This window comes from Camponotus vicinus, unplaced genomic scaffold (genome assembly GCF_025532165.1).
Source record: "Camponotus vicinus isolate PSW18456_S1 unplaced genomic scaffold, iyCamVici1.0 SCAF_8, whole genome shotgun sequence".
Taxonomy (NCBI): Eukaryota; Metazoa; Arthropoda; class Insecta; order Hymenoptera; family Formicidae; genus Camponotus; species Camponotus vicinus.
The window spans coordinates 18,506,384-18,530,675 of record NW_028141980.1 but is presented as its reverse complement, the minus strand read 5'-3'; the positions used below and the strand labels follow the sequence as shown (position 1 = coordinate 18,530,675).

General features: G+C 33.9%; 1 protein-coding gene across 3 annotated transcripts; it reads right to left on the bottom strand.

Annotated features, from left to right (window-relative positions):
* Positions 1–1,005: 1,005 nt before the first annotated feature.
* LOC145975372 (PRL-1 phosphatase-like) lies at positions 1,006–23,578 on the bottom strand. Of its 3 annotated transcripts, XM_083105822.1 has the most exons (7): positions 23,427–23,578; positions 5,598–5,930; positions 5,251–5,519; positions 5,026–5,154; positions 4,791–4,922; positions 4,523–4,689; positions 1,006–4,431 (listed from the first exon to the last, which is right to left on the bottom strand). In XM_083105822.1, exons 4-7 carry the CDS (start codon positions 5,140–5,142, stop codon positions 4,320–4,322), a joined length of 528 nt encoding a protein of 175 aa, XP_082961948.1. In that variant the 5' UTR covers positions 5,143–5,154; positions 5,251–5,519; positions 5,598–5,930; positions 23,427–23,578; the 3' UTR covers positions 1,006–4,319. The 3 variants fall into 3 exon arrangements, with proteins under 3 accessions (XP_082961948.1, XP_082961945.1, XP_082961946.1); XM_083105819.1 differs by having other exon boundaries at positions 5,026–5,519; XM_083105820.1 differs by lacking the exon at positions 23,427–23,578 and adding an exon at positions 10,939–11,110 and having other exon boundaries at positions 5,026–5,519.
* Positions 23,579–24,292: the final 714 nt, after the last annotated feature.

The following is a 24,292-nucleotide window of genomic DNA, read 5'->3' as shown; positions in this document are numbered from 1 at the left end:
TGTTTGGTTTCGAGGGGGCCATAAGATGGTACCATTGGTTTGACCTTGAAGAGTCATTTGAAGGTCACGTGAAGGTCACTTCAATTTTTTTAAATGGAACACCCTATATATTTTTGCACATTCTTGTAGCTTATCTCGAGAGCTTTCCAAAACACTATAATTAAGTACCTTTTCGTTAAGTACTTTTTGAGTTATGAGGCTTGAAATAATTTCTTAATTTTACATAAACCGTAAAATATCTTGTAAAATATTCATTTTTCGATTATCTTACCTTAATACTTTTATGTACAAAATAATGAGAGGAATCAATTGGTGTAAAGAAAACACATAGTTGTTTTGAAGAAAAAATATGGAATTGTTAATTGTAAATTACATATTTTTTCTTCAAAACGACTATGTGTTTTCTTTACACCAATTGATTCCTCTCATTATTTTGTACGTAAAAGTATTAAGGTAAGATAATCGAAAAATGAATATTTTACAAGATATTTTACGGTTTATGTAAAATTAAGAAATTATTTCAAGCCTCATAACTCAAAAAGTACTTAACGAAAAGGTACTTAATTATAGTGTTTTGAAAAGTTCTCGAGATAAGCTACAAGAATGTGCAAAAATATATAGGGTGTTCCATTTAAAAAAATTGAAGTGACCTTCACGTGACCTTCAAATGACTCTTCAAGGTCAAACCAATGGTACCATCTTATGGCCCCCTCGAAACCAAACAACTTTTGTCTGAAACATTTTTCTCTCCCGGGCTTGGTTTTCGAGATATTCGACTGGATGGATTAAAATGGGCCACCCTGTATGTGTATATATATATATATATATATATATATATATATATATATATATATATATATATATATATATATATATATATATATATATATATATATATATATATATATATACTACTACGGTTTCTCTATTTTTTTATTTACTAGCTTCCTTTAAAATATTTTTATTTATTTGGAAAGAAATAGCTCAAGAAAGAGACAGATATCATTTCGCTAGAATAAAGTTAGAAATTTTATTTTTACACAGTACACCATCAGAGTATAAGAGAAATATTCTAAAATGGTTTTGTTTTCCTTTCTCGTCACAAAACAACTTTCATTCTTTTTTTATTTTATTAATATTGTTTACAATATTTAACTTAAAATAATTTTGTTTTGTTTAATTTCATTGAAGGCAATTGTATATAATGACAGGTGGAGGAAATTGCATTTAGAAATTAAATAGTAATCTTTATTTAAATTGCGCTAACTCATTATTTTTTATTTCTTGCTTAATCAATTTATAGGGAGTGATTGTTCTTATTTTATTATGCCGGTTCAAAATAGAGGATTTCTTTCCTATCTAAATTGTTCTTGCTTCAAATATTCACATTAGACATGTTAAACGCAAGAGGTCTTTATCATAAAATTATTATATCAATGGATCAATTGGATTCACATAAAATAGCTATTAAAAAAGAATTATTTCAACTATGTAATTGTATTTGTTTTTTCGAATATTGATTTTTGCAACAGTTCGATTCATTTCTTCGAGAAATAAAACTTCCCATATTTTGTATATATGTATCATTTATATGTAAGCATTATTGCACAGCGGAATAATTTTCACATGTTAAATTGTAATTAAATATTTCAAATAAAACAGCAACATCCATGATTTTTTACACATAAAAATGTGAGCATTATTCTTGGCATCACAACTCAAACAATCCTCATTCTATTCTACTTCTCAGTCTCTACACTGTTTTTGTATGCACATGAAAAATTATATCACAGAATTTATAAAAACATGTTTTGTGCTATAGTAGCAATTTATTTATACAACTTGAAGAAGTGAATCGATGTGCAAAAGTAATAGCTAAATGATGTAAATCATATTGGTAACTTTTTTAAGACCATATCTATTTTGTCACAAATATTGACATGTCTTACGAAAAGAATTTAATTTGAAAAATATATTTTTATATGTGCCCAATTATCTTAATTATATAATTGAACTAGGATTAAACTATATAAAAGTAATATACTTTTGCATCTAAGATTGGATCATTTGCTTTTATGAATAACCCTCGTCCCATCCTCTGGTAAAAAATATTGCAGTTTTCAATATTACAAAAAAAGATGCACCAGATTCAAATTTCAATCCGAGTCTGCGATCGTAGTGAATGTATCCTATTGTCACACGTTAAGAATTAAATTATCTTTTGTCGTCCGTCTGATAACTGAATAAGTAATGGATTATCAATTGATTGTGTCAATTGTATTTTGTCATTGAAATAAAAAGTACGCATATGATTAACGAACGCGTAACAATAAGCAATAATTGTTGTGTACTGAAATACAATAGTGAGGTCGTCCGGTAGCAATTAAGCTTGGATGGCTGAATGTATCAATACACATTAACCAGACTCGATTGCTACACAACCGTCATGTGCAGATTTCACTTCCGGAACGGACTTATTGTTAAGCAGGACGGTTAGAAAACAAAGACGGCATAATAAAACAACGATTACAAAACAATGTACATTCACATGAAATCAGCAGACGCGCGTGAAATGTTTCTAAGTATTATATTTGTTATTATTTTACGAGTGAATTTTTTCTATCCTTTGAACACAGTTTAGTGTGGCGTACAGCATCACCGACAATTTTACCAAAATAGAAGACGACAATGAGATAAAATGCTCATATCAGATTGAAAAATCTATTTCTAACTAAAAGTTAGATATGCAAAGATTTTGGTAAAATTGCCGTCGAGCTACGATAAATGTGATATACAGCTCTGGAAAGTGATTTACTTCACATTAGTTTCTCATTATCCATCTTTCAAGTTAACGCAGATTCCAAGTCCAATAAGAGTTAAAAACATCCATCAGCAATTCGGCATGCCATTGGAAATGCAACGCAATACGTGTTGTTTCCCTTTTCTCCTTTAAGCTAAAAATTTTTGCTTTTATAGATCCAGAATATGCATCAAAGCTCAAATGCTGTAATTCATATGTTTCACATTAAATATTTGTGTGCGGCAAGTGTACAAAATATTAATAGTAATGTCAAACATTGATCACAATTTTGCCTAATAACATTTTACTAATTAAAATATTAGTTATAATTATTATAATTTTGTAATATATGAGAAAAAAATATATATATACAAATATTGTAATATCATGTCTTGTAATTGATGCTCCTTACTATAATATTTTCTGATTTATCTCAGAAATTATTTTTGATTAATTTGATGCTTAATATTTTAAAATTTTATACTTTGCAGAGTTGCAACTAATATATTGTATAAAAACACCTCCTTTTTTATTCCAATCGTACTGTGGAAAATGTATATATAAAATCTTTTTAAAAAGCAGTACATTTACACATGAGGCAGGCATTTTTTAAATATATTTAGTTTTAAAAAAATGTAATTTCTGATTCAGATATTTTTACAGATCTTTACAATTTTTCTTTGTAAAGAAACTATTTACTTTTTTTATAACACTCATTATTTCATCTTGAAATAATGATTACAATCACTCAATGTAGACATCTCTAAATTACAGCTGATAAAAGTCCGATAAATAATAAAAATATTCTACATATATCTTCTATATATATTTTTAAAACACAATATAACTTGTTATCTCGATGAAATGCTAACAAATTGATAATGTACTACTGCACACATGTTCATTATAATTACAATTATAATTCCTAATTTTTTTCACTCTCCAAATTAAGTAAATTATATTTGGTGCACATGTTTATACTATACTAATTTTTTTTATATGAAGAAAAAGAACAAAGATACTTTATACAATAAATTTATATACACATATGAATAATAACTTATAATTTAGAAATTATAATTTAGAAATCACTAAGGCTGAATGACAATAATGAAGTCGATTTTTGAGTGTTTTAAAGATAGTTATTACTATTTCAAGGCTTAATTTTTGTCCCATTATTTGATATTAATTATTTAATTTAATATTAATCAAGTATCAAAAATAAGTATAGGATTATTATTTATTAAAAGGAACCAGTAACAATTTAAAGCTATATTCACATGTTAATGACTTGCCTCAGGAATTTAAAATAGATGATTAGTGCGAAAAAAGTGCCTCAAAGTTTATTGACATTTATCACGATTGCATTTCCATTGATAGGCCATTCAGAACAGATTTGCTACAATATGCCACTTGTCTTCAGGCGTAAAAACCTATACATTTATATCAATCGGTATGTGGATTAGTGACTTTTCTTCCCATTTTCTATCTTCTCTTTTTCTTTGAAAAATTCTTTGATCTATTGGATGCAACAAGAATTTTTTTGTCCATTCTTGAGCTTCAATCGAGACTTGGGACGATACTTTTCAAGAAAAGTCAACTGCTTTGCGTTTATAGCACCTCGTCTTTTCCTACAATAGAGAATCATAAATCACAATTTAATTGTAAAAATAAATAATACTTAGCAAGTCAAGAGTTGTTATAAAGTACAAAATGACTCACTCTCTGATGAGAGCAACAGCATCTTCAAACTTGAGTCCAAGCTCAATGAGAGCTATTGCAACCAAAACCGGTGCTCTACCGAGACCTGCAACGCAATGTACCGCCACACATGCGTCAGGTGATTCTCGGAATCGATTTTTTAGCAGTTCGAACCATTCATCCACTACCTAGAAATTGTTATAAATAGACAAAATGAATAGAGAAAAAAATACATATATTTCCATTTTGTCTCTTCGCTAATGAAGAGTCTAAAGATGAGATTCTTTACCTCGTTTGGTGGAAATGTACCATCGTCGAATACCAAATCTATCACATTGATCCCTTCCGACTTGAGTTCCTCGACTTTGTACGTTGGTTCGCAAACTCTGACCACTTCCTTCACATTATGCTTTTTCAGTTCCTATTAAAAAAATATACAACACACAGTTCGCATTAGGTAACTAAGAGAATGAAATTGAGAGATAAGAGAATGTATTATTCTACAGACAGTTTTGCATACTAACTTGAATAAAGGTATGGATGGTTTGATCATTGGGCCGATCAGTAATGAGGAACTTCATGTTTTTATATTCAATCTCGGCGGGCGCCGGTCTGATATCCTTCACCCTCATGTTGCTCATTTCCTCCTTAAGCTGGAGAGATGATTGTAATATTTATCTTCTTCCTTTTATTGTTTTTAACTCTCTTAAAGATCTTATATAACTTGTCTTTCAAAGTCTCTCACATACGTGTGCCACACTATACGAAGCGACAAAGGCTGGATTTGACAACTTAGCCCATTAAATGTCAGTCTTATAGAGTTGTTTTTCATTTAACTAATAGAATATCTTATTTTTTTACAGAGGACAGAACCACGGGTTTACATGTAGATGTTAGGAAGGGTTGTCGGGGTGCGAACTTCGCCGAAAGTGTAAGGGCTACGTTACATTAGGCGGTGTTGATATGCGCTTTATCCTTCCTACTTGAGACTTTTTGACTATAATTCGCGGAAGATTACCTGAAATCATAAATAGCAAGTTGCAAGTTTATCTCCATATGCGGCAAACCGCATTTATGCAGTTGAAAATTAACGTACCTATTTGGCACTGGGTGCTCCAGGTGCGCTCAGTATCTCTACGATGCTTGCATCTACTAATGTAAATTAATAATTTCTATTAAATTCTTCTATGTGTCTTGCGTGATGACTAGTCGATGATTTTTCTGGCTCCCCCGGTGCGTGATAATTCTTCTTCTTCAATATCCTCCTTTTCACCCTCCACGATGTTTCTACCCTTCTTCTCTTTCTTCTAAGAGTACCTAATAATTGTCAGGGAGTATGGGGCGTGTCTCTCTATTTGTGTTGAGCCTGGCAATACTCTGCGCTATCCAACTGAAACTCCATGTATGTGAGGATGCACTCACCAGGAAACTGCAACAAAAAGAATCAAAGATGATAGAGTTTTGATTGCAAATAAAATTATAATCTTAAAGTAACATCGCGCTAATCTTTTCGTCCTCGTGCGTGACAATTGCATAAATTTTCGTCACGATAATAATTAAATTAAGCCTGATGCCAATTTTCGAGTAAAAAAACTTGGCGCGTGTCTAAAAAATATACACTTATTAATCTCCCCTTTTATCTCGACTATTATAATTGTTCGTCAAAATAATTTAATTTTGTCTCTTAATAAATTGAAGCAATTTCACACGCGCACGTGTCGACGACATATATCGCTCACCCTGCGAAAGAGGAGATACCAAAATAATTTTTAGATGGAAAGTACACCATCAGATACACATACACATACGCGCGACATAGATCGGAATTTCTTCGGTTATTCTGTGCCAAGTTTGCGTTTGGTAGCATTGTAAATTGACCTCTTGGTCTTTCGTCGCGATTGATTTGCGAAAGCTCCCCTTTTGCATAACGCTGTCGTTATGCGCGAACTACAACTGATTGACACAAAGAGGCATGACCGATCGACATTCAGCCACATGCACGAGAATAACCGAAATAATTGGCAGATGAAGTCTGAACGGAGAGGAGAGCAAGCTTCGTGAAACGCCGCCAAGGTCGAATCTATGACGATGATGTTGCCGCAGACCATCATCGTCGACTGTATTTTATTTCTTCAACACGATATGTCATTTAATAAATGCAAAAAAAAAGTTCTTGTATCTTACCTCGGGAGCTTTTCAAAACACTATAATATTTTTTCATCGAGTTATGAGGCTTGAAATAATTTCTTAATTTTTACATAAACCATAAAATATCTAGTAAAATATTCATTTTTCGATTATCTTACCTTAATACTTTTATGTACAAAATAAGGAGAGGAATTAATTGGTGTAAAGAAAACACATAATTGTTTCGAAAAAAAAAAATGTAATTGTTAATTGCAAATTACATATGAAAAATGAATATTTTACTAGATATTTTATGGTTTATGTAAAAATTAAGAAATTATTTCAAGCTTCATAACTCGAAAAGTACTCGATGAAAAAATATTATAGTGTTTTGAAAAGCTCTCGAGGTAAGCTACAAGAGCTTTGTTTGGGAAGAGATTGCCCTGACATATTGAATAGCTATTACAATTTTCAATTTCGATATAAAATTTCTTAGAAACGTATGATTTCATATTTTATAATGAGAAATTGCGGAAATTCCAATTTAATATTACCATGAAATAATACACAGATACGCGGATGCTCGATTACTAACTTGATCAATTTGATGGAGATCAAGGATAAAAGGATTACCGTTAAGTGTACAATATTTCTTTGTTTTATGTAAACGTGCTCGTGATATAATTGTCATCCGTAGAAATCTCGTTATCTCTCGTCATAAAACAATGAATTTTTACCTTCCGAAAATTACCTCATAAATCTTTCCACTCTAGTTCGACGAGAGCGAGACAATAAGAGCAAATGAGAGAGGATGAGAGAAAACAATTATCGGCAAGAGCTGCCAGATGTCGGACAGATGATCAAGTAAGGCTTTTCGAAATTTTATTCGTTCGAGAAATGAGGATGACTCACTATCATAAAGTAAAGCCAGAAAATATTACAATATTTACAAACGAGATCTCACTTATTTGATAAGCTTATTTAGACCGTAACCATATAGACTCTCTTGTTAGGAAACATACAGAAACTCAAACACACGTGTGTTTTTTACAATCTTTTGAAGATTCCTTTGGATTCGATTTCAATTCTATTTTGAATGTTTTAGAAAAAAAGAAAAAAAAAGTATAAATCTAAATACATATGTTTGTATTAATCTGCGCAGGAAATAATAATAGTATTTTATTTTGTCTGGAAATATTTTCCCTGTCCTCTTCTATAAAAGAAAAGAAAATAATATAATATAAATAATAATAAAATAATAATAATAAAATAATATAAAGAATCATGATAAGAACTCTAGATTGAAAAATAGACGCAAGATTTTTTTTCGCTTCGTTTGATTCGGCGAGGAAATATCGAGATGTTGCCGAAAGCAATTTTGCAAATCAAATTATCGCGTTTTTTTGCAAACTTTTGTCACATGTACACGCGACGTCGTCGTGATGTATCACACGCATATCCGCGTTACAAAAAAAACCGCCTGTGATTTGCTTACATAGTAACAACGCGCGAATACGTATTCAAATATTCTTCTTCGTCCTCGAAAACGTAGTTTAGCCTCGATGCTTTTGCAACAGATGCACAGGATTGCAGAAATATTTCGCTGGAAAATTGCGATTATCTTACGCAATATTACTGCAATTATTATTATTGTTGCACAGAACAACGTTGTTAAATATCTTTTCCAAAAGATTGCAATGTAATATCACGCTAATGTTAGATGCAAAATATTTGTACTAATATGATATTGTGAAAACATACAATATAGGGAAGAGGAAATATTTCTAATTTTATTGGTTAAATGTGATGAGATGAAAAAGAAAAAAAAAGAAAAAAGAAGAAAAATGAAAAAAAAAATACCTGTATTAGCCTAATTTGTTTTGTAATGTTTCCTATAAATAATGATGACCAAATATCGATTAGTATTAATAAAAAAAAATACGCGATTAAAATTAAATGCAATCAATTACTTCTCCATTCCTGTTAATGACCCTCGTTACATCCTTATTTTGTATGCATTATTTAAATTATATATGCCATATAATTTACGCACACGTGCGCTTTTACACACCCCGTGGGTGTGTAAAACTTTTATACGTACATAAAAAGCGAGACCGACCTCAATTGAAATATTACCGCAATCCTGTTGGAGTTTTGCACGTGTGGAATATCTCTCGTGCTATAATTTGCAAGATCGCAACGCAAGTAACGTTCTAATAACGTTGAGAGGATCGGTGCCGCGCAGGAAATTCGCGTGATCGGAATTGATATTTAAGACATCCATCATCGGAATCGTCGGAGTGTCATAAGACCGATGACGCGTGGGTTCCCATGGTAAACAAAATTCTATTTACGTTGTGGGTACGTCGGGGACATTGAGGAACGGATCTCTTCGCGTGGAACAAGACGACAAAAATCGCTCGCACCAATCATTCGTCTATTAATAGAACGTAACGGAAATTTTCAACAGGAGCAAATGTACACGCGTTGAAGCTAAGACTCTGTTTATCATCCGATTGAATGTCAATGTAAAATATTTGCAGACGATACGTACATGTGTGCACAGCTACAACGTATGCGAGAGAGAAATCGCGCGGGTCAGGAGTCATGCGGATATATTATGTACATACATGTAATATGGATGTCGAGTGCCATATAATAATTTATCTGCGCGTCTGAAGGCGATTGTCGAAGGAAAGTTTGCAACAATCGGCGCTTTTTTCGGCCTCTATTATTTATTAGCAAGTCGGATCATTTGACTTAAACACATACGAATGATGGAAATAAGGCTGGAAATTGATAGCCGCGACACGCGCGCGGGATATGCATCAATCAGCAAGTATCAATTTACATCTCGTAAGAATAATGTTCCACCGCAACGCGTTGCATAATAGCCACGAAGGAATTTATGAGTCCACGCGTGATACCTGAGAAAAACAAAAGTCGTGGATCGCCTCGAAAATAAAATAGCTGGAATGGCTGAAATATCGCGCTGGTTTTTTATCGAGAAAATATAATCGAAATATCGAACGCGTGAGGGGTCCTTGAAAATGGACTCGCGACATCGAATCTAATTTTTTTATCTTACTATTACTTGTACTTGCGTGTCCTTCACGATTCTCGAAAATAAATATATGTCATATCGACACGATGTCTCCTCTTTCTTCTTCGACGAACAGTGCCAATTTTCATCCGAATGATATAGCACGCTACTTTTGCACATTTACATCACATGTGTATAATTATATTTATTTCGAAAGAATGTGAGAAATTCGGCGGTTCCATCATCAGCCTTCATTCTATAAACGTATCGTTACGTTCGACAGCTGAGCCGACGTCATGTTTACTGCGCGAATTTTTGAGCATCGATAATATGCATGTGACTCTGCTGTTTCCACGCGAGAAGAAATCCGCAGCAAAGAATGGATTTTTTTAAATCACTAGGCTAAAAGGCTTTGCACGCATAGATAGAGGCATGCAAGTAAACACGGTCGCTTAAAATTTATTTAGATGAATAAAAAAAATTAAATAACAAATATTAACTTTGTTATAAACAAGCGGATTACACAGTAAAAAATAAAATGTTAATTTTAACATTTTTCACGTGTCCCAGAAAGTCCACTCTAAATTTTAAGTTAAAATAACTCATTCGTCGTTACTTATTGACAAACTAAAAATGTTAAATAATTGACACAATTCTTTACATTTATTTTTGTTATTGTGACTTTAAGTGTAAAAATAACATAGAAATTAATTAAAAGTTACATGAAAAAATAGTTACAATAACTCGTAAGAAATATTGAGGACATTAACATGTAATAGTAATTATTTTGACTTAAATTATTTGTAATAGAAACATTTGATTTGAGTAAATTTGATTATTTTTGGATGTCAAAGTTCAAGATTATTTGAAGAATCACTAACTTTTCTTAGAATGTTAAACTGACTTTGAGACATGTTGATTGTTTAAAATGATTATGTTAGAAATACTCAAAATAATATTCCATTTCTAAGAGACATATACAAAGTGTTAAGTTATGAAGTTGACATAAATGTAACACATGAAAACGTTATAAAAATAATAACATAGGTTGCATGTTAATTTTACATTGAAATATTAATAAAACGTGGTAACACAAGAAAATTTTGGACGCACATAATTTTGAACATATGGACGCACAATTTTTTACGGTGTAGCTACATCTTATATATTTTTTTAGTGATAATGTAATTTTTTTAATATTGTTTAAATATCAAAAAGCGATTATGCGGCATTCGATATTTCTTCACAGCAAACTGATTCACTTTACCTTCTATCTGACGAGAAAAAATCCGCGAGGTCACGAAAGCGTTCTCCGAGATAATTATAATCTAAATGCGAAGCAAAAAATATCGTCACGCGATCAGAAATTGGTAGCAACGTGACGAAATCACCGCACCACACCAGCAGAAAAAGTCACATTTTAACGTTGCTCTTTTGCGAAATCACCTAAAATCCACTTGTTAGCTCGCACCGAGAGAATCGTCCATATTCCTCCGTCCGCATCGATATCCGCGCGCTTTAAACACAATCTTGATAAGCGCGCGTGTTGCTTTACAAGTGCCACGATTGTTCCTCGTATCGCTAATTGCGAAAGCTCGTTAATTACGGTCAATTTCCATCTAGACTTCCGGCGAATGTCTAACGTGGATCGTCGTCGTAGAAAAAATCTTGTCCCCGCAACTCGCGAAGAAGATCCCCTCGGGTTTCCACTCGAGATAAGCGCGGGTGTGAGGCCCCGGTGCGAGGATGATATCGTGAGGCGACGACGGCTGTGTCGAATCTGGGCCAGCCACAGCGTGGCGATGAAAATAGCACGGCGTCGAGACAACTTCCACCCTTCCCGTCACCGAGCGAGCGACTCTCGTCATCTGACCTCCTCCCTCCCCCCCCTCCCCCTCCCACGCCAAATCACATACGTACACACATATATACACGCGCACGCATGTTTCACGTACGCAATACCATCCTACTCTTGCGTCTTCGCATCTCTAGCGGCGTTCCCTCGTCTTTTGCGGCGTATGACTATTTCATGAGAAAATTTCAGATAAACATTATCTTACGCAAACATTATCTATCCCCAGTTTTTTCGCGGATCGTGGGAATTTTTATCTAGCGCGGGGAATTATCGCGATCGAGATTGAGATTTGGCGCGACTCGCGCTCGCTCTGATTTCCAGGCTGGCGCCGCCTTAATTGACAGATCTCTCTGCAATCGCTGTCGTGCGATATCCGTGAATAAGCATGCCGGGTTTTCTAATCTTTAATCTAAAATCAAAGAGGCAACAAACCGCCGCAATCGAGCGAAACGATACGACGCGATTTCTCTCGCGCGTATCGATTAATAATGATTAATAAAATGATGGTCACGAGAGTGAGAAATGAGCGATGATAATTCCATGTATAAGTTTGTGCAATAGCATTGCGTGCTATTGCATAAGCTTGCATGAGTTTTTTATTATATTCTCTTATGCGCGTAAAATCGATATCTTGGTATTAACATATGTTCAAATTCTCCTCTTCTCTCTCATATTACGCGTATAGTTATTATAATTTATGTATCTGTGCTGCGATTATCAGAAATACCGACTGACCGATACAAGCGCGAGACTTTCACGGTCATTTTCGCTAACACGATAGCGAGAAAACGAGATCTCTTCTATGACATCAGGACCTGTCGAGCTGGATAAATTATTAGGCCGTTTCGTAGAAACGTATATACAGAGTGTCCCATTTTAAATAATACGCTCAAATATCTCCGAAACGGTGCGTTAAATAAAAAAATGTTTCAAACAAAAGGTGTATGGCTTGAAAGGGGCCATCAGATGGTGTCATTAATTTGACCTTGAATAGTTACTTGATGGTCACGTGAAGGTCACCTTCAATTGTTTAAATAGACCACCTACTTTTTATTGCACATATTCTTGCAGCTCATCTCGAGAGCTTTCCAAAACACTATAATTAAGTTAGTTTTCATTAAGTACTTTCCGAGTTATGAGGCTTGAAATCATTTCTTAATTTTACATAAACCGTAAAATATCTTGTAAAATATTTATTTTTCGATTATCTTATCTTAATACTTTTATGCACAAAATAATGTGAGGATTCAATTGGTGTAAAGAAAAAACATAGTTGTTTTAAAAAAAAAAATGTAATTGTTAATTGCAAATACATATTTTTTCTTAAAAACAACTATGTTTCTTCTTTACACCAATTGATTCCTCTCATTATTTTGTGCATAAAAGTATTAAGGTAAGATAATCGAAAAATGAATATTTTACTAGATATTTTATGGTTTATGTAAAATTGAGAAATTATTTCAAACCTCATAACTCGGAAAGTACTTGATAAAAACTAACTTAATTATAGTGTTTTGGAAAGCTCTCGAGATAAGCTACAAGAATATGCAATAAAAAGTAGACAGTTTCATTTAAAAAATTGAAGATGACCTTCACGTGACCTTCAAATGACTCTCCAAGGTCAAATCATTGCCACCATCTGATGGCCCCCTTCAAGCCATACAACTTTTGTTTGAAACATTTTTTTATTTAACGCACCGTTCCGGAGATATTTGAGCGTATTATTTAAAATGGGACACCCTGTATATTTCGCATGACTTGTAGATTTCAACGCAATTCGCTGAAGAATCGCAGGCTTCAAACTAAGTGCATGTACGAAGAAAATTCGAAAGATATTCTCGACGTGATTCATTACAGCGCTGTCAATATCAAGTTTTTATTTTGTATCCCGATATAGTAGCTCGATAAAACTACCTATTCTTTAAGTACGTGGAAACATTTTCTAAGAAGCGAAAAATTATCGAGTGCACGATATGAAGCAGATAATACGTCGCGACGTACACATATATGCACACATATTATTAAAGAATCTTGAAGTAAATAGAATGACATTTAATTAAGGAATAAATAAATGATAACATTTAATTAAGGAATAAATAAATGATAACATTTAATTAAGGAATAAAATAAATTTTGAAAAAAGTATCTGCAAATGTACTTTCAGTGACGTCACTGAAAATCAATACGGCGGATACAGCTAGTAGGAGGCGTTATGACGTCAAATTGTGATGTCACTACCGTTACATTTTCATGTGAGAGTAAAGCATATATATATAACAAATATAGCGAGCGATCATTACATATGTTGTGAATCAGAAACGAGAGATTCAGGGCTCTTTTTAATTTGTATGTATAGATTAAAGGGAGCTCTTAATTCTCAATTATTATAAAATGCATAACAGCAGGGACGACTTTGGACGCAGTGATATATATTGCATACTGTGCTCCAAAGTATATTCCCATATGTTATACATTATATGTTTATATCACCCTTGATATTCGCCCTTTCTTCGTTCTCTACATCCCTGCTATCCAGACTTTCCCAGACAGGGAATGGGGTGGGATTGAACGAACCGTGGGGCGACGAACCGCACATTATTAGGCAACGTTCATAACGGTATTATGTTCGGTACACTGAGAAAAATTGCTTGATTGTACCAACAAGACATCTGATAGAAAGCATTTTGGTTAAACCAAGCAGAATTTCTAGTTATTATGATAAGATTTGATTTTCTATAACTAGAACGTTTAATAGACTTTATAAGGATTTGGTTAGTATTTTCTAATTGGATCTATAAAACTTTTTGTTATATTAATGCCATTTTTTGTAAATTTAGTATTATTACTGAAAAAATTTGGTAAATTTAACAGGAAGAAATTAATCATATTCATCTGGTAATTCCTAAAGGAATTTTGATCATCCATTTTCCAACAGACTGGTTGAATTTGCCAGCTTTCTAATTAATACAACTAGATTTTTTCTCAGTGTACAAATATTTTCCTTAGATTAAATTTTTTTCATTATACCAAAAGCAATCTTTCGTTAAAAACAGATCCGGAAATAAATAATACATGTATACGATAACTTTACAAAATATAAAAACGAACATTTTGCATATTATTTTGGGCAATATCGTAACTTGCAGATCTATATTATTAAATTAAGCTTCGGGTCGCAAATCTCTGCTAAATCTTCAATGAGATCTTCTGGGATCTCCTGCATATTTAAATTTCATCGTAAGTGTAATACCGGCGAATAATATTGCTTATTGATTAAACAAAGCTTCTGATATTCTTTGATGATCGTTTATATTTGTTCGCTTATGTTAGTCCAGGCTGGCTTACCACATCTTTTAATGCTACAATAAAATTTCGATTTTTAACGCTCGCGATTCAAGGTTCGATTCGATAATGACTAGCCTAGTTCAACATAATAAAGCCTGTTTAATGGATAGATACACAAGTACGGAGGCTATTCAATTTATGCCGATAGCGATAAGAATTGTCGCGAATTCGTTGTAAGAATACTGCGTTGCAGCTTATATTCTATGCCATGTTATTACAAATAAAAAAATCGATAAACAATTTCAACTTAAATTTAATTCCATAAAGGAGTATATATTTGCGGAGTGGTCTTCTGGCTTATGCAGACGCACTTTTACTAGCTGCGAAAGGCGCGGCGCGGATAATGAAAGCGGTCGTGGCACGAGCGGTCTCAGGTGCACGTTAAAATCGATATTTCAAGTAGGTCAGTAGGTTACTAGGCAAAGGATGATAAGAGATCACACTGGAAGGATCGCTAATCGCTATCGTTAATAATACGAAATCATGTTTTACGAAATTTACGTATCGTGCTCGTCAAATTTTCGACACTTCGATATTTCTAGACAATTTTTTTTAATTTTCAATATTATTAAAAATTAAAAAATAAACATATGTGTAATAAAATGCGTAGAATTAACCAACCATGTCCTGTGCAAAGAATGAAGGTAGAAGTATCGAGAAGTTAAAAGAATGGAAAAATTCCTCTTTCTTTGTGTACGTCGAGTTACGTGGATGGAAATGTGTGCGTGTGCAGTTCCTCTTCTAAAATGACAGCTGGCCCCACCGGCGGCAGCGGCCCCATAGACATTAGCGATCGTTATCCAAGGTCAGTGACATCGGTCGTCCACCCTAGCGTCTCGTCTGGGCGTCGAATATCTTTCATTTCTTTCTTTTTTTTTCTCTCTACCGTGCGATGCCTATCCCTATCCTGCGACTACGTATATAGCGAGCACGTAACATTCATCGTCCTTTGGAAACCGGCTCGAGACATTCGATCCACTTAAAAACTCTCGCATCTCCCTTGCGTGATACTATTTTTAAGCAGACGACCGACAGACGTCATTCGCGCGATGCAGCTTCGTCTGGCCATTTATTGTCGGAAGCTATATCCAAACTTCGTTTTGCAATTTTTCTTATGATATTAGAAGCCCTCTTTCGAGATTATATTTTAATTACAATTGGCTGAATCGCGAAAATTTCGATTCGCTGTGCTTGATGATGATCGTTCAAAGCAAATACGTTAATGATACATTTTCCACTTATGAAGCAAAAAGCTGGCATTAATGTTCAATTACGCTTTACAAAATAACCGATCAATTATCATAATTAGTATAATTATTATAAATTTTCCCGATAAGTATGCGATTCGAAGCCGCAAATTTACACGCGGATAAAAACGCGGCATTGATCGCCAGACAGCTTTCTATAAAAATTACTCGACGATGGTGGTCTATTTTCGACGACAACGTTCTTTGTTTTTCTCTTCGAGTGTGTGTTTTGTCTCGTATTGCGAGACGAGTGAGGGGTGAGGAGACATACATGTATATCGTGGTGCATTCGTGTGCCGAGGGCAATTTAATCCGAGCTCGGTAAGAAGCTCCCTATCGCCCGCCTGCAAGTGCGTAACACAATGTTATATAAATTCATTTCACAATGGCATAGATGGGTGTGTTCATTTGTATCAATACACCGAGGCTTGTGTCGATGCGTGACAATTACATTCGATCAACATATGCACATCTTTATTTTAAAAATAGAGGAAATAATTTTCAGAAAAAAATTCTTCGAGCTATAATTTCTTTTCTTTTATTACAATTTTCCGCCTTTAGGTGTAAAATTCGAATTTAAGTGCAACGTAAAACAAAATAGGTAATTTTGTGAGAACAAGGGATGCTTCAAGATGACGAACGATTCTCTTTCAGTGCGTTGAAGAGAGCAACGAACCGTCGAGACGAGAGGGCCACTTGAGCCAGCACGTTCTTTGAAGATAAAATGTGACTCTTGTAATATCTCACCAGTTCAGGGATAATTCGCGCGTAAATGTTTTCGATAAATATTAGAAGATTTTTTTTTCCAACTGAAATTCATTTTTTTTTCAACTGAAAAGGATATTAAAAGCGCAAATATTCCTCTTTTCCAGGAAATAAAAAATTGCAACAAATTGCAAATCCTCTGTAATATCAAAAAGTTGAACAAACATAGAAATAAAATTTCAAGTAGATAAAATCTCTCTCAGTGTGATCCGGCTCGAGTATAAAATTAAAACGAGATATTTCACATTGAAAATTTACAACTTTTATTACGCACGTGCGTGACGCAATCTAATGTCAAGAAGAACGAAAAGAAAAAAAAATATATTAATACTAGTCTATAATTTTATACGAATAATAATATAATTTAAGACATTCATGATTGCTACACTGACGAAAACCTGTTGCAACAAGGAAAAGTGAGTCAGATTTCGAAAATCTGGAGATAAGCTTTTGTTCGGAGAAGAGATACCTGGAAAAAAGGAAATAATTGGAAACTATTGGTAAAACACATTTAGGAGAAAGTTTTACTACTCTTGAAAGAAAGAAAAATATGGTAGACATATGGTAGAAATATGGTAGACATATTTTGCCGAGAGCATCATATTACGTTTGCAGATATACAAAAGAACAAAGAGTTGCTTATAATTTATGATTCGAAAGAATTTTTGGCTTTGCTCTCATGTATTATAGGAAAATTATATTTGCTTCATTCATCTATATTTATTCAACATTTTAATATTAAAAAGAATTTGTAGTTTTTTATCGTTTTTTAGTTCATAAAGAAAATATTCGCCCTTTCAATAGGATTCGCCCTTTTTCGATTGGAAAAAAACTGAAAAAAAACTAAGAAATATTTGAAACCTTACAGCTTTAATATGAAATATTGCTCGTCTCTATCTCTCATTTAACATATATTTCGATGGCGTATTTACGGCCCTGCGCTTCATCGTCTTATTGAAACGTTCTTTACCTCGAGGCATACGTATCGCTCGCAACCGGTCTAGTCGAGATAGTAACTTTATCCAACACGTGGCGAGACGGCAGTAGCGCGGCGACAAGAAAGAGGAACGTCTCGGAATAATCTCGCGGTGAAACGCCTTGGTCGCGACCGAGGGGTTGCCGAAGGCCTCTGAAAAGACGACACCGGCAGAAAAGAGCTAGCTTGCTGGCTACTAATACCGCTCCTTCGTCGTGAAATTACTCGAGTGCGCGTTTGACTCCGCGCGCGTGCTTCTGTATCCGGTTCAGACCAAACGCTAATGGACCTTTCGACCTCCTTTCTCGATCAATATCTGTAGCGCCAAATGCAACAAAATACTATAGATCCTTAATCGAAAGATTAATGGACTTCTTGTACGATACGTTTTCATTTTTTGATTTTGAATAATATACAGGGTGTTTCTTAATAAGCGTGAAAAATTTTAGGAGATGATTCCTTGTCGAAAATTAAGGGGGGTTTTTTATATAAACATATACTCCTACATCCCTCCCTGTGGAGAGATTTATTTATTACACTCCTCCAAAAATGGAGGTAAAAATTAGGTTTTTATTTTTTTCTCAAATTTGGAAAGCCAGTTCGAGAAATGAAATTAGCTGGATATTTTCTACTAGTAAAGAGGTTATTTATTAATATTTTTTTAGCCTCCCGTATTGTTATAAGGGGATGAAACTAGCAACTCCTATTCAATTTTTTATTACAACTTTTTAATGTTTACATGAAAAACCTCCCTTAATTTTCGACAAAAAATCATCTAAAATTTTTCGTACTTATTAAGAAATATCTTGTATAATTCCTCTCTTTGTGTTTATCTTTATTTTATTCAATAATATATAAAGCATACGTGATATAAGAGACATTAATTAGTGCGGATGTACATATATATTCTCGCAATAATAATGTTACGCGCAATGTCATTTCCGCCACTCCTAGCTCTTCCTATACCACAATGTTCAGTTATATAATGTAGGGTAATTTACTTAACAGGAAATGGAACATTAGATTTGACTTTATGAATCGTCGTTGCTGTTTACTGCAACTTTAAGGTGTATAAATTTTACGCGACTGGTTTTTTTCAAAAACCTATTTGTCAAATATATAAATATACACATAATAATGTAAGATTGAATGGGAATTATATTTGACAAAAAAAAAAATTAGGAATGTCAATCGCGCATTATCATAATTATTCACAACGATAGATGCAATAAAGTTGAGAATCTTACGCAAATTTTTGACATGTAAAAATGTATTGCAGGGATCATCGAAAGTTAATATTTTAATTCCAGTTATATTTAAACGTTTAAAAATTTATCGATAATTGACAAGTCAACTATAGGTTGATTGAGTTAGCGTGCGAGGGATACACACACTTGAATACCGATTGTAAAACGTGTACACTTATATACACGATAATGCGCACGCATGTATCGAACAAAGAAGAATGGACTTTGATTGGGAACGAAGGGAGAGGAGGGGGGAATATTTGGAAAACACTCGTAGAACAATCAATCAATTCTATCGATCGATCGTCGGAATTCTGGAATTCATGTTCAACAAAGTAAAAAGAAATCGTCATAAAAGTGAAATCGAGATACAGATGTTATCGCCAACTTCGATGAAAAGCTATCTTATTGTTAGAAGGGGGGTCTCTTTCGATAAGATCGCTCGATATTGAAATCCAATTCACTTCCAAACTATAAGCGAGTTATAACGATTTCACGAGTCACGATCAAATTTAATATGTATTACACAGTTGAAATATGATCGAGCGTAATTCGATGACCTACGCAAACTAGGCGCGCACGTGGTCACGTAAGACGAGATGACTGGAAGATAACGATCCTTTTTATTCGGAAAAGCCTGAGCCTTAGAGTTCTCCGAATGCTATCTATATCGTCGGCAACAATATTCTAGGCGATAAAGTGAACATTTATACGAAAGTCTGCGTAGTAAACATCAACTATACGCGCATAAATAATGCACACTTAATGCGCGACATACACTAATGTCTGTTTCAACATACTTTCTCCGAAACAATTTTTAAATGTCTAAATGACAGGTGCTTCTTCGCCCCGACTGCCCACAGAACGCCTTGTTTGTTGAATCTAATGAAAAATGTTAAGCATTAGTCATAAGTAGTCGTGGGCAAACGGGACGCTCCCATGACATTTGTAATATTCTAGTAAAGAAAAAAAAAGAGAGAATACGAGAATATAACATTAATAAGGTTTCCGTTTCTTCACGGCAGCTATATTGAATTACGACGTTAGAAACGAGAAATCATACGAGGTTTATTCTTTCCAGTTGAACTTTCTGCACTAGTGTATGATATAAAAATATATATAAATATAAATATTATATATATAATATAATATATAAATATATAAAAATATATATAATAAATATATATATTAAATATATATATAATAAATATACATATAAAAATATATATAAATATATAAAATATATATATTATATATTTATACATATATAAAGTATATATATTAAAAGTTGAAAACAAGGAAAAATAAAAAATGCAAAAGATTCAGCTATTCAAGAATAAATCTATGAACTTTATTCTTGAATATCAAAATAAAATTTGTAATTATTTATATTTAATAATATAAATTAATAAAATATATTGACAATTCTCTTGAATTAATAATAAATGATCAATCGTTATAAGATTCACTTCAGTTGAAAAATCGGACATTCAAAAAATCTCTTCTATTCCGATATATTTCGCAAGAATCTCATGATTTCTCGCTTCTGATGTCATCATTTAATATAACTGTAAGAAGAGGACAGGAACCTTAAATTGTCATTAATACATATTTAAATGTGTTAAATGGCAGGTGAAGAATATATTTGGAATAGAAATTTGCTAATACACATAAATGAATATTGAATTTAAACCTTCCATAAAGCATTAATATCTCATATAAATGTTAATGTAGTATGTAATTTCTTACGTGAAAAAGAAATTAGTTTTTCAAGATTTCGAGAAAGGACATGAACTTTAAAAATCTCCAAATTGTCAGTGAGCAAAAAAATGTCAAAGTTTATCTATACGATTAGGAGAGATCCGACGAAAAATCGGGTCGAGATCGAGATGAAAAATTCTTTCTTATTTAATGTCAAGTCTATTAATTATTCTTGCTCTAACATTTTAGTTTCGCCAACAAGTCAATAAATTATAATCGCGACAGAAAAGTAACATAGGCTTATCTAAATAAAAGACTGCTCGATACACATCGATAATTACGAAAACCTTCAAACGTGTTTCCGCCTTTTCCATTGTTAATAAACGTGCCGCACCAAATAACAATAAGGAAACATTTATCAACGACGTGTCTTTGTTGGAAAAAAAAAAAACCGATCCCGAATCGAATACGATCAAAGGCGCTCGCCCACGAATGTCGATAAGGCGTTCCCGATAATGACTACACGATTTGCACCTATCGGATCGGTTGACGCAAAACGCAGTAATAAAACATGGCCGAAGTTCGCAAACGATAATCAACTCGCTCGCAGCGTGCACGCGCGTGCTCGCCCGTTCCACGCCTCTTCGTAAGCTTCGCTTCAGGGACGGACGGGATGGAAGGGGGAGGGGGGGAGGGAACGGGACGGACGGACGGATGGACGGAGCGGGACGCGAGGCGACGCGACGCGTCGCACCGTCGGAGAGATGACGTCAACCCCGTTTTTCCATTTTTCCGAGGAATCCAATCCAAATACCGGATCACAGTAGAATAGAAAAAAAAAATCATATTTATCGAGGTACATAATCCATCAAGCTCCCCCTCCCCCTTTTTGACTCGAGTTATAAGTTATATAACAGTTTGATGCAAGTGATTATTGAGATTTTTTTAAATATTTTTCGTTAGAGTATTAATGAAGTGAAAACAAAGGAAAATGCATGTAAAATATTTTAAAATTATAATATTGTAAAATTAATACTGTAAAATATTTTAGTGAATTTTAAGATTAAATTTAATTGATAAATATAAATAATGTCGAATCATCTTTTGCTTGATTTAGGCATTTGCGCCACTTTTCATCTTATCTATAGACTTATAAAATATAAAAATAGAATAAGCAAAATCTTGCTTAGTGCTCCCAAAAATTTCTTTAATCTTCCTCAACATATTTGGACAGCTGGCATTTCCTTTCGAGATAGGTCGTGGTCTAATCGGGAAACAGGCGCGATGCATTGCGAAAGATCCGTTAACATTGTTACGCGTTGAATCACAATCGCAATCGTGATTGGACGAGTTAATTCTGTGATTCAAGAATGACGCGAATTAAAATTTAAATCTGAGGCCGCGGATAAAACGATAAAATTTTTTCTCGTTGAGTCGGTCGCATCGAAAACCTCAATGTGACACAATGTGTTTGATTTGAAACTTCATGGCTATCATGCATGGTATTGACTCAAGATTTTATCTTGCTCTGTATTCGATAAATGTACCTAAACGAAATAGATACATGCTACATCAACAACAAACAAGTTGACTCGTGTTGACTAAAGTATGTATTAAATACATACGTTGATCGCAACTCAAAGTGTATACTTATCATCGCGATTTAAAAGTCTCTTTACTTTCCGAAAATAGTAATGATAACGGATGAATAAGGGCCTTACTCAGCGGCCAGATAAAGTCGATTTACGAATCAGTAGGTACACGAAATAAATCCTAAAATATTTTTAAATAAGGTTAGCGCTGTTAGTTTTAATTATTCAATTTCATGGGAATTAATTATTCATTTAATACGTGGAAACTTTAAAACGATTATTTAAATTTGATAAAATTTTTAACGTTAATATCTATATTAATTAACGTTAATATCTATATTAATTAACGTTAATATCTATATTAATTAACGCAAAGTTATCTTCTATAAATATAAATTATACTTATACAAAACATCTCGTTAATTAATAATAGAACAAGCTAAATTTTCTCGTAAAGTTTATCTCTTAAGATTAATTTTTTAATTTAAAAGTTATTTTTTTAAAGACACGTACACGTGGAGGTAAAATTAAATAAAAGTAACAAAAATCTGAAAAATCGAGATCTACCAAATTGGATAAAAATTTGCTTTGCAAATAGCCCTCGTGCCGAGATCTCTCGTTCGCAAAGCTAGAAAGGTGGTGTCGTTCGGGGACGCGATCGAGAGTTACTTGGGGAATACTTGTGGCGACTGTGCGATCGTCGAGGGGCCATCGTCGTCCACTTGCGGCGAAATCGCCTCGAAAGCGAGGGAGTATCGAGATCGCTCCCGATGGTGGTGATAGTGATGAGAGACGGCGGTGACGGCGGTGGCGGCGGCGGAGACGAGACGCCAAAGTTCGTCGGCCGCGCCACGCCGTGCACGTCCATGAAGCGCACGCACACACGCGCAGAGCGAGCGAGCGAGCTGAGCGACATATCTCGACCATAAGCGCGACCATCGACTTTTTTCGTTCACACACGCATGAGCACGCCTCTCGCGCCTCGGCCCCCGCTAAAACCGTGTGTACCCTGTATGCGGCCACTCACCTGAATCGCCATACACATTGAATATGGAAGCTACGGTAGGGCGTTCGTTAGCGAAACCGCGACCTCCGTAGGCGACAGGAAACACGCCGAACACTCGCCACTCACGCACGTCCACACACTAGAGAAGCCCGTGAACAACTGACGACCGAGATGGCGAGATGGTCGGACGGCGAGACGGGGCGAACTCTGGCGGAAACGGGGCGAACTCTGGCGGAAACGGCCGAAGATACCCGACTCGGCGATTCGCTCCGCGAAATCGTGGCGCGAAATTTCAATCGCGTTGCTATGCGCGCACGTGTATTATTTTCCCGTAATAAATAAATATAATGGAAATATAAATGCATTGAAAGAAATGAGTATTTATAAAGTTCAAAAAATGCACAAAAGGGAAATATTCTCAAAAATTAATCCATGCATCATTCAAAATGAATAGTTTTCGAAACTTATTTATTATAAATAAATTGTTTGTGTATATCTTATATTTCAGAAAAATTAGATTTGAATAAATCAAATAAAGAGCGATATCAATCATTGCGATTATTTCTGTTTTTTTCAAGTTGAAGCAAAAATTCAATTATAAAAATTATAATTTTCTTTCATTATATATATCTTTCCTTTATATATATAAGAATCACTTTTATTTAAATAATGCTTTGGAAAAAATATGAAATCTGAAATTTCCTTATAAGAAAATGAAATTTAGAACGATTTATAAATCTCGCAAATACAAGTCGTATGATGTGTCTTTCAAATTTCATTAGAATTATATCATAAAAAAATGCATTGCAATATAATCGATCTCTGTATTTTCTATTCGTCAAAATCAACCGTGTTTTATATAACTAAACTTTTTTGTGAAAATATAA

Excerpts from the sequence above, each read along its gene's own strand:
- LOC145975372 (XM_083105819.1), bottom strand. The coding sequence starts at position 5,142 with ATGAGCAACATGAGGGTGAAGGATATCAGACCGGCGCCCGCCGAGATT. Across the intron at positions 4,690-4,790 it reads GTACATTTCCACCAAACGAG|GTAGTGGATGAATGGTTCGA; the intron begins GTAAAGAATCTC and ends AACAATTTCTAG. Across the intron at positions 4,432-4,522 it reads GCTGTTGCTCTCATCAGAGA|GAAAAGACGAGGTGCTATAA; the intron begins GTGAGTCATTTT and ends TCTCTATTGTAG.